This window comes from Labrus bergylta, chromosome 11, assembly GCF_963930695.1.
Source record: "Labrus bergylta chromosome 11, fLabBer1.1, whole genome shotgun sequence".
NCBI classification, from domain to species: Eukaryota; Metazoa; Chordata; class Actinopteri; order Labriformes; family Labridae; genus Labrus; species Labrus bergylta.
The window spans coordinates 23,017,342-23,029,395 of NC_089205.1; the positions used below are offsets into that span (position 1 = coordinate 23,017,342).

At 41.4% G+C, this 12,054-nt stretch overlaps 1 protein-coding gene across 1 annotated transcript in view; it reads right to left on the reverse strand.

Moving 5' to 3' along the window:
* Positions 1-4,571: 4,571 nt before the first annotated feature.
* The window catches only part of lhfpl6 (LHFPL tetraspan subfamily member 6), a 43,165-nt gene continuing 35,682 nt past the window's right edge, over positions 4,572-12,054 (reverse strand). The window contains exons 3-4 of the mRNA XM_020646322.3: positions 9,055-9,153; positions 4,572-5,398 (exon numbers count right to left, since the gene is read on the reverse strand). Of these exons, the coding sequence (XP_020501978.1) occupies positions 5,280-5,398; positions 9,055-9,153 (218 nt within the window). The 3' untranslated portion in view covers positions 4,572-5,279. The remainder of the gene's footprint in view (positions 5,399-9,054; positions 9,154-12,054) is intronic.

The window sequence follows — 12,054 nt, forward strand, 5'->3', positions numbered from 1 at the left end:
AATCAGTTATTTTTAGGACAGGGAGCATGCAGTGATTTGTGTTATTATGAAGCATAACGTTTTTAACCCTGCATTTGCAAAGACGTTTATTCTTGTCCAAACATAGGGTGGAGTGACTTTAATCGGCCAACAATGACAGTGGCTTTCTTTGAGATGGCCTGAGCCTCTTAAATATAGAATTATTCCATATCATTGTTGGTTGGCCCAAACAGCAGTTTAAAGTCAGGTCAGTGGTTACTGAGGATTAAGGGATCAAGGCTGAATTCTTTAATAGAAGCTGAAGTACTGTTTGCTTGAAACGGGATGAATACCAGTGTCCAGAGAGCTGTTTGTGACTGAGATCATGCTGGGATAAACTTTTATCAAAGACCTCCTGGAAGAGCTCCTCTGCAGGGACAGGTGATGCACTTCATATGAGTAATATCTCTTTAAAAATATTATAGGAAGTTTGAAAGGGCGTTATAGCAGCAGCAGATCTGGAGTCCAATGCACACAAGCCTTTGGTGAAGGATAAAAGCATCACCATGTTTCTCCTCAGAGGTTTTCTGTTCTGCAGAAGCTGGATAGCAGAGTTGATTACACTGAACAGAAGCTCTGTGTTGTGACAAGGTTTAGATAACAGCTCAGAGTATGCCACTCTCCTCTGCACACAGTATATATCTCACATTACAGTAAGGCTTTCATTGGGTCGGGAAATATTTACATTCTGTGGGATGCCTGTTGTTCTCCATCTCAATCTGTTTCCTGAGTGAAGAGGAGGCTGTGAAGTTGGGTTTTTTTTTTCTTTAAATAGTGCAACAGAGCTTCATTCAGGGACATCATTCACTATTGAATGGGAATTGTCTCATCTTTGCAAGCTTTGAGAAGCTCACAGTATTTTGTTTTATTCTTTCAAAATGTGCCAAGAGGGTTTGATTTCAGCTCTCTGGAAATTTGTGAATAGTACTTTTGGTCTTTAAAAAAGATGAAGTTGCTGTTGCCAGGTCTCACCCAGGCTTTGAACATTTTTTTTACTGCCTGAGATTTAACTCGTATTGAAGTAGCTTGAAAGGTGATGCCAACCTGCATCCTCTAGTTTTTCACTGAAGCAAACGGCACACAGGAAGACATCTGTGGGAGGATACCTAAGCTTTTCCACTCCTGCTTCTTTCATCTGATCCCTCGGTGCCACTCTTCTCCTACCAGGAAAAGAAACTTGGAGGGGATGATAGGAATAAGTGGTAAAAAAAGGAGGAGGGAGGGGATGAAGAGAGCATTTGGGATTTTGATGTTTAATCCTTTTCTATAAGGAAAAATTGGCACCTGTTATTGCTAAAGTGGTGAGACGTATATAGCCCACAGGTTTACTTTATGTCTGATCTCAGAGAAGACAGGTAAGGCAACAATTTGCATTTCAAAGCATGGGGAGAAGCACCACAGATGTCTGGGTGTGGCTAAAGTTGCATCATGTTTAAAACTTTATAAAACATTTTTTTCCCATCCTGTATTAACGTATGCTCTATTTAGATACATAATAAGTTTGATAGGCTGGAAGCTATCATCCTGCAGGCACATCAACAATAACCCCAGGCTCCATCTGCAAATTGTTCTTTATTTTTCCGATGTTTGATAATCAACTTCGCTTCTGATGACCTGCAAGGCAATGTTACACCCACGCAGATGATTTCATAGTTATTCTGAGCAGCCCACTTCTGGCTGTTGAACTATGTTGCATAGGTAAGAGGAGGAAAAAATAAAACCATGCAATTGTTATTTTACAGAAAACATTTCTTCAGTACGAGGAAGGAAAGTTTAGGTATAAATAATTAAAGGGACGACACCTGCATTTCATTTGGTTCCAGAGACCGGGGGTTCTCGTAGTCGTCTCACTGTCACACTGTCACACTGTCACACTGTCGTTGTTAAGCGGGAACACAGAGCCCTGTACTCCTGGGTAAAGCAAGAACATGGCTTGGGGGTGAAAGAGCTAACTAGCAGAACACCTTGAAGGCAAACTTTGAGGCAATGAGAAGAAGCCAATCAAAGCACATTGGGAGAAATAAAACTCTGAGCAGAGGTGTAATAGGCATGAATCGTAAACACCTGCGTAGGCGTGCATTGCTTTTTAAAGGTAGACTGTGGCACTATTAATATTGGGGAGGCTTTGTTACTTAAATATTCCCCTTCACTGTGCGGATTCAAACTAACTGCTAATACATAACCTCTGCCAACCGCTGCCTCTCTGTGTCCCTGCAGCTGAACCAGTGAACCTTGAGTTGTAATCCATATATCCCTGCCTGTGAGCTTTGCCTAACAGCCTTTTGATCCTCTTTGCTGATTCACTTTGTCTGTTGAACGTTGTCATGAATTCATTTTGTGTCCCTGTCAACATGAACTCTTTAAGTTCTAGATCTCTAAAAGGAGACGTACTGTGATTGGAAGTTCAAGGACTTTTAAAGCAAAGCAAAGAACAACAACAGAACACGTCGATCAAAAACTCACTTTTTGCCCAAACGCCTCGACTTTCTGAACACAGTGATTGTTTGAATTCTGTGAAACACCTGTGTGACTGCCACAGATGACTCACTTGAAGTTGGTGTTTACTCCTGAGCCAGTACACTCACCGATAATAATCCACAACGTAATAACTGCTGCTGAGGGGTGATGAGGGCGAGAGACCTCTATTTTGGTAAGCAGCTTCTTCATGATTGCAGTCATGGCTCCATCTCTTGCTTTCCCGCGGCAATATCAATTATGCAATATCTCTGTGGAGATTGGTATTATGGTAGCACAAAACCTTTTTTAAGCAGAGCTGCTCTTAAGGGCAGTAATTATCTTGCTGGCGTACTGTCGGGGAAGGAAAATTAATTCGAAAGAATTAATTGATGTGGAAGTATCTAACTAGCGGCCAAGGTTGAACTCTCTGAAGGTGATTCAGAGCTTTTGCCCCAATAAAGACGCTATGTGCAATTAAGGTGTTTTTAAATGCGGACAAACATTTGCATGCCTGTAATCGTCTGTAGCATTTACTTCTGTAATTTGTGCAGTTACTTTTGTTATGATTGTATGTGTTGGTTTATCTTTATTCTTAACTTCTATTGCAGCATTTCCTTTTAGGATCATGAGAATGAAAAGATAAAAAAAACATTTCGACTACTTTTCTTTTTGGGCAGTGAAGACAGACAGGAAATATGGGGATGGGGAGGGCTGGCTTCAAAGAGCTACAGTCTATGTATGGACCCTCAAAGAACTGCAGTATTTTGAACTTCTGCATCGGTTTCACTGAACAAAACCAGAGTTTCTGCTCAAACTTTGCACGCTATGCACGTGTTACTTGATTCTATCTTTCACAATACACAACATTTTGCTTTATATCTCTGTTTAATTAACAGGCACTGTTAAATGTTGGTTTACTGAAATTCAAAAAAATCTCTTCTACAATGTAAAACAACACAGATATGGTGTTTCCACACATGCGCAAAAACTCCTGAAGTATTCGACGTGAACTGTTTGTGTGTTGTGTGTGTGTGTGTGAACACCAACAGCTTCATTTTCCTCAAGAATATTTCCTGCCAACTCCCTTGAAAAATACCTTCATGGAGTTGGGATGAGCCGAAAACACAGCAGATAATATTTAGGTTACCACACATTTTGCATGTTTTCAGACAATCAGCCGTCTATGAGGAACGAGACCTCAGATTGCATCGTGCACCCTGTCAGTATGAGGTACGGGTGCTGATATAAAGGAGGGAATGCTCCAACTTGACCCCAATGTGTCAGCGTCTGCTGATGAGGCATCTGGTTGACACTCTGTAACAATCACTGGTGATATCAATCAGCAGCAGATCACAGAGGGAGTAGCATGCAGAGGAGCTATGCTAACATATTAAACAGCGAGTACGGAGGGAGATTTCACAAGTGAGGATTGAGATGGGGGAAAGGGGGGTTTACTATTATCTGGGGGCTGCCGCGCATTGTGAGAAAATGGGCATGCTAATGAGGGCAATACATGGAGAACAGCTGCATTGTAAATGAGCTGACTTTGAACACTGGGGCTGGGATGACTCTCTGAAGTGTTGTTTGTTAATCAAAGGAGGAAAACAGAAAGAAACAAATGACTAAAAATAGTAACAGAAAGCTCGGTGCAGCTTGGGCCTCTGTTGACACACATACAGCTGTGCTAATTGGTAGGAAAAGGTTATACCATTACTTGTATTCACACGATTAAGGCAGCTTGAGGTTCTATGAGCTACCTCTGGACATGAAGCTGACTGATCAATGCCCCGGTGTATGGCTGCGTCTCAGGCTTTGCCTTAAACACTCAGACACTTTGAAGTTTAAAACCAGGTCAAAAGGGAAATCATCCGACGAGAGGTCACAGGATTTCCCTCATCGATAATAGGGAAAAGTTAAATTCACAGCACTGCCCGGTCTTATCCTCTCTATCGATTCGGGGGAGAGAGAGAGGACTCCCACATGCATAGAACACCACCAAGATCAAGAGGTCATGGGAAACGCTTTGAGGAATGTGAGTGAAGGCCTGTTCACTTTACCTCAGGGTGTACTCTGTGCCTGAAATAACAATCCGAAAGCAGAATTCAATAAACATTTATTTACAAAGAACAAAGTAAAATGACAAAGAATAAATTGAAGAGTGGATACAAAACATGTGCTAATATGATAAAATACATTATCATACACAACGTATATCTTATGAATGTGTTAAATAAACTCTGCTTAGACTTTTTGGGAATCTGTACAGGCTGAGTCGAGGAAGCAGGCAGCCACAGTTGGATTGCTTTACGTTATAAGGGTTATTGCATTTCAGTTTGTATTTAAGGCAAGGATGAGACATGAAGAGGAGACAGAAACACTTCACGTTACAATGAAGCAATATTACTTTTCTCTTCATCACAGGGCACACTATCACATAAACATTGAGGGAAAAGGAGGAAGACATAAAAAGAGAGAATATTCTTTTTTGTTAAAGAAATAGTCATGTAACATTTTTTTTTTTTTTTTTTTTACAAAGAGGATTGGTCCGTACATTATTTCATTTATGAACAGCTTGTTAAGAGAAGACCCAGTTTTCAAAGCCACGTGTTTGTGCTGCATAATGAAACAGTCCCTGCAGTTGTCTGACGAGTAGTGTCCATGATGTGCAGAGCACCAGAATGACTTGCTGTCTTTGGTGCCTGGTGTGCTGTACTGCTTTGAGGAGTCCATACAGTCAGAGTCCTCTCCCGCGCTGCCGTACCTCCCGAGGTCTCTTCCCGTCCCCGTCTCCCCGATGCTTCCTGTCAGTACGGGTACTGCTTCTGCTTCTTCCCAGCGAAACAGGACAGCCAGGTGCACAGCAGCATGGCAGCCGCCGCCCCGGCCCCTGTGCAGTAATATGCCCAGCCGATCTGACAGGAACCTGCAGAGGAAAGAAGAGGATTCAGTGTGATATCCTATCACTCTTTATTTTATCTGTCTGTCTGTCTGTCAGCAGGATATCTCCAAAAACCCAGGAATGGATTTCAATGAAATGAGAACAGATAAGAGTTTGGCAGAGGAACAGCTGATTTGTTTCAGTTTAACCAGAATGTTTGAGTGTCTGAAGAGACTTGAACTGTTCCCTCTACATTTATAAAAAAAAAACTGCTGATCATGCTAGCATCACCACTATGATTAAGGTAAAAAAAAAACCCATTCCAATAGAGAAGAGCTCAAGCTTAAAAGTATAATACGATTAAATAAATAAAGTGCAGGAGGATCAGCAAAGTTAATATTTACAGGATGAGAGACTTTTGAGTTTTAATGAGGCTTTTACCCTGCACTGCATTGTAGTGTACACGTAGTGACTGTTCAAAAGATTTAACAACTCTCACTGAACCTTGGTGCATAATTCATTATTCATTCATGCACCCACTGTGGAATTTCTACCTCCATTATACACGTTTGTGTTCATAAGAAGTCACAGCGGTAGAATTACTCAGTGTTCATGGTTTTCTGTGAGCATTAATAGTAAGGTTTGGCTTTAGAGTGACAGCCTGATGTTCATCCAGCTGTTATGTCTGTTGCAGTTCACCAACAATAAACATGTTCCTTTTAAATATATCATCTATTACTGCTGCTGACTGTATAACACTACTCCCTCTTTCCTTGGCTCAGTGGTTAACATGTTTGTGTTAAAAAAAAAAAGACAATATTGTAAACTGCACTTAACATTTCTACACATGACACAACATTTCCCTCCTTCCTGTGAAAAAAGAGTTAGCACTGTTAAAACAAATGCACTGAATGTAGTATGCAAACAGACCGTCTGGTATGTGGAAACTGCACTCACAGGTTGAGAAAAACGCAGAAACTAAGCCAAACTCTAAAAGCAAAGAGAAAACACAAAGTTCCACCAAAAGACGCATCTTTATAATCCTCCGAGAATATCCTCTGCAACGTCAAACAAAGATGTGACTTAAATCTTACGCTTCAATTTGAAAAGGTTTTAATGACCATCAAGACATCTCATTAAAACATCGTATTTTATGAGGATATCTGATCAAATAAAATCATTATCTAATAACCAGCTGAGCTGGAAGAGGAAGCGTCTCATTAACAATTCATGTCGAAATGTCGCCACACTGTTGAAACCGGATCTAACAGCCAAAACTGAAAATACTTTTGTCCATAATTCTCAAGTTGTATTGCTTTTTCTAAGCAATAACTTTTTGCATGCATTAATTCTGTAGAAATAAACAAGAGCACGTCTCTTAGACATACTGTACATTCCATTAATGTGACCTACAGCTAAAATCAAAGTTATCTTTAAACGACTGAAGTGCTGAATGTTCTCTTCATGATTAATGAATGAGTCTACGAAGAAGAGATTTAAAGCTGCAGTAGACGAGACGCATCATTTCTGTGAAACACTGATCTCGAGGGAGAACATCACAATGTTCCTGTCAAGGGCGCAACCCACGAGGAGGTGAAACTGAAACAACGGGCGCTGTCATCTTCAGCGAGTCAACTTAATATGCCAGAGGCAGAGAACAGCCGAGTGATGCAAACAAACTTGTTAGCAACATTTGATAGTGAGCGCCCTGTTCTTTCAAAGAGAAAATCACATAATTATCCAACATAATTACTTGTGGTGACATTTCAGTAATTAAGAGGATGTTTAGGAATTTAGATCAGTCAGAGCTATGTCCTCCTATATTAAATCTAACGGGTTTGATACAAATGCTGCAAAAACAGTCGAATCTGTCATCTGACTGAGCTGTAATCTACGGTCATCTATAATTCAACTGACAGGAAATCCATAAAAAACTGTGTTAGAGCCTTGGATTTATTTCAAGGAGTTTGTCCTTCCTTCTGTCCAGAGTACCAACTGCTGACCAGATTATCATGAAATAAGACATAAATATTCATCGTGTAGAGGTCTTTATGGTCCTATCAGTTTAGACGATCCCTTTGATAACACATCATTGATCGGTCAAGTTTCCTGGGTATTGGCTCTGGATGATCCTGGTCTGCTGTGAGTGAGTCCAGTTTCTTTGGGGGTCACACTGACCTTTCTTGTAGCGCCATCATCAGGCCAAAATGATCATTTATACAAAACTTCTATCAGTGATACGGTTCATAGTGACCCTTGCCTGAAAGCCATTCATTAGTGTTTTGGTTTTCTTACCGATCTGTAGACCTCAGATTTATGAAGGCCTCTTTAAAACCCGATCCCCATGAGACCATTTTGGGATGTTTTTGATTTTTCTTTCCGAGTTAGGCTTCCATTTGTATCTCTCTTAATAATAATCTATGCGTTATCTGCTACCTGCCTGTCTATTGTTGACTCGTGTTGTGATGAAGTCGGAGAGGTCGCACAATGAAACACATCTAAGTTTTAATATCTCCTCTCTAAGGTTTGCGATCTCTGAGTCTTTCTGCACGTAAGCAAAGACATGTCATCCCGCATTTCTGATCTAACAAATATCAAAGGCGAGTAGCTGCAGTGACATTTAGCATTACATCCCTGGTTTCCAACAGCAAAATCCTTCTCATACATATTTTTCTTTGCGCTAGCGCTATCCTAAAGTCCAGATGTTGACTTTGAACACAACATATCTCAGAATCGAGAATGACGAGGATGCACCAGGTGACTTTGAATGACTCCATCCCTTTTATGAAGCCTTTCCCTCGTGATATTTGTTCCCTCTTTTTTTTTCCAGACGTGGCACTGGTGAGGCGGTAAGAATGAAAGAAAGACTAAATTAGATATATTAGTATTATAAAGGGATAATAAGAATCACACTTCACCTGGGACAGTAGTTGTAACAATCCACACTTCTTTAAAGTTATTTAGTTGAACAAAAACACAGAACCACGTTTCTTGCTCGTGGAGTGTATAAAAACAAAATGCAGAGGCTTTTTAGGTTGGGTGCAATCAGTAATATCTAAACCTTATGCTTGCCCGTTTCCATCGCTGCAACACCTGTTGGTTTGCCGTAAAACCGCCTACCTTTCCAGGTAATACAGACCGACTTCTCTGCATTGCTGTCAGAGCAAGCGTCTATCCTTAAGGTCTGATGATATGTGTTGTATATGTTTAAAAAAAAATCTGATATTATACGATTAGCGTTAAATAAAAGAGCAGCAGCAGTATGAATAACTCCAGCATCTATCTGATACAGTAACATATCTCTGTCTGGGAGATAGTACGGAGAACGCCGGCTGAATACAGAACACAAATCAGGCCCAGCTTATTCTCAGCACATATTTATAGCTAAGAAACACTTTAGAAAGAGACTGGAGACTCTCTTTGACTTTTTTAATGTTGTGTGTGTGTGTGTCTGCTTTGTTCCTAAGAAAAGGCAGAATATCAGGGGGCAGATTGAAAAGAGTGTTCTCAGTGTTCATTGTTTCAATCGTTTTTTATCTGTAGGGGGACGGCTACGTTCAGCTAACACAAGATAAATTAACACAGTCATGGTTGAAGGATCAGTTTGTTATTTGGGCTCTTTACACAGGCTGTGTGTGTGTGTGTGTGTGTGCATGCGTGCGTGCGTGCGTGTTAGTGTTGGATCTGCCTGCTAAACTTACCCAGCTGAAACTGGTCCGAGCTGTTGTTGCAGGTCTGCTGTACTTCCTCACTGTCCCATCCCAAAGGATAGAGTGCACAGCCAGATCCTATGAGCAGACCTGAGAACGAGAGAGAAAGAGAGAGTCTGTCAGTCATGAAGGAGTCGCTGTAACTGAACAATGAGGATTCCAAAAATATTACAAAACATAGCTGTACGAGACTCTGTCTGTGGGGGAAGGGGGGGGGGGGGGGGGGGGGGGGTGAGACGACAGCAAGGTCAAACTCTAACCACGAGGTGTTCTCTCGGATGCTTTTGAGGAAGGTCAGCATCGTTTTTAGGAAGACTCGTGTCTGTGGGTTTAAATAATTCAAGAAGGTTTTCAATAATGAGGAGGAGAAATGCAAAACTGTGCTATGCTTTTCTTCTTTTTTTTTTTGCATCATGCCATCCTGGAAGGTGAAATCAATTTAAACTCTGTTTTTATGTGGATTCTCGCTCATTCTTTGGTCAATGTCATACTGAAAATGTTTAAAAAAAGAAAAAGGAAAAATAGGCTGCCGCTCTCACACAGACTGATGTGTGTGCCGTCACCTCTGTGATATGCTTTCACCTTATCGAACGTGAACAGATACCGACGGGGAGCATGCTCTGACCTGTTCCAAACAAGCCTCACACCCCCTTTTGTGGAAATAACACGGATCGTGATTTTAATACTTCATCACGTTTATTCTGCAACAAAACAAAGTGCTCCTCTGCCAGCAGCTCATAAAATAGCTGCAAATGAACAACCAACATATGCAAATAGCTTGGCAATTTCTCACAGAGGCAACAGCGAGGAAAACAAGCATTTTCGGTACGCAATAATTACTGTAAAACTCCGGAAAATCCTTGAGGGATTGCTTTATGTCAGTGATTAAACAGACTTATGAGTGCGCTTTAAGCTGCGCACAGAGACAAGAGTAAAATCTAGTCAAGGCCATTACATTAAGGATTAATATCCACAATATTAGCCTGTAGCCAGGTCTTGACAAGTTATTCCCTGGATGCCAAGGCCTGTCTCTTGAAATTACCCCGTGGGGCCCCCTAGTAGGTGGCTCTGCCATCACATTAGCTTAATCCCCTCCGCCATGTCTGCCCTGCTATCAGTTTTTGGGATGCGAGGATGGCAGCACAGGAAAGGAATGCCAGAAAGCTCTGCCTACCAACTAGGACTGCCTAACTACATCTAGGCCAGATAACAAGCAGAAATGAATCCACATGCTAATGTAGACGGGCTCCACAAAGCGGCTACAGCATCGGAGGTGGAGATGCAGACGTGAAAAAGACATCTGTGTTTTCACCAGTGTCAGCCGAAAAGGACAGTGAATGTCATGGGCTCAGCTCTGGGAGAAAATAGACCGGCTGATCGTGGCTCCTGTGGCAGAGAATCAATTCGGTGAACGCCGGCATGTTGATGAGAGTGAAAGGATATAAAAAGGCTCTAACCAGGGCTGTGTCATTACAGCTCAGGATCAGAGGGAATCCAGGGATTGTCATACGGAGAAACTCTGCCGTTTCTTCTTCAGACCCTTAAAAGAACTTCAGAGGAGTTTCTTCTTCAGACCTGAAATTACTACCTTTAGCTGAGCAGTACAGCAGGAGTTACACAGGAGCATTTGATGTGAATCCCTGTGCAAGAAGCCGCTGTGGACCCCAGATGAACGGAGAAACCCACGATTCTCTGAGGTGCAAAAATGCATTTAGGAGCCAGCAAGCAAGCATACACACAGTCCTTAAAATATTCTCAGTTATATAATGTTATGGATTCATGTGTTTTGATTCATTTTTGTAACAGTAAAGACCGTAAAGCATCTGAGCATGTTAATGTATTCATGATTAATATTTAACAAAATCTGAAATTCTCTTTCAAGTGTTGTGTAATGCAGAGATATACAGCAGCATGTAATCAAATCAAATTTCTTTGCAGCACAAGGGAGGGGAAAAAAAATAATGCAAGGCAGAATGTGTCTTTGTTTCCGTGACATATTGTTAGACCATCCCACACAACTGCTTTATTTCCATTTGCAAAATCAAGATTTACGAGGATCCTCAATCAGTCTTTGATTAACACATTAGTTCAAATCATCAAAACTGTAAAGAGCTGCAGATCTGAAGCAGGCACCTCAGAGAGAAGGAATGGAAGAAAGGCTGCAGTGCATACTTTCCACATCAGGTCAGATCATGATGTTGACTGGGAATGTTTTGTCGGGGGGGAAAAAAGACGACAGACAGGAGGGAAATTATTGCCACAACAAAGAAAATAGCTCAGTTCCATTGTGAAACACACACAAAAAAAAAAAAAAACACCTCAAAGGTTTGTGGGTGAAGCGTCAGTTCGTTGTTTTTTGGGGAATAACTCAGTGAGCCTGAGAGTCTGCAGTGGGAGAAATCAATGTGAGCGGCTCACACGTTCCCATGACACTACTGAGACACTAACTGCAATAAAAAACCTGGAGCGGATAAACAAAAACAAAACCATAATTCCAAGGCGCTTATCAATTCCATACGTGGCCCTATTTTACTTGCCTTGCTTTCATGTATTTTGATAGATTGATTTTTCCCACTGTTGTTAATTCCACTCAATCCCATCCTCCACACTTCTTTGGGTTAGTGAGCAGCAGAGGTAGGTGCTGACTGGGATGTGGGAGAAAGATTAACACAAATGGAAAATGGGTTTTATTTTTTTTTCCACATGATGTTATGCTGGACAGATTTGTGGACTTGTGTAGGTCACTACCTCAGGCTCTGTTTCTCCATGGGTGCTGTTGGAGATGATACTTCTCGCCCTTCTTATTGCCTGAGCTGACACGGATGCGCCTCAATCTGCACAAACACACGCACACACACACACTCTGGGATTTGTGTCATTTAGCGTGTAGTTGTCATCTACAGCAGAGCTTCTAAACCTTGTTGGCCTTTGACCTCTTAAACTGAGGCCATGCTTTCTCGTGACCTACCAGTCACAGACCGCATATGAAGA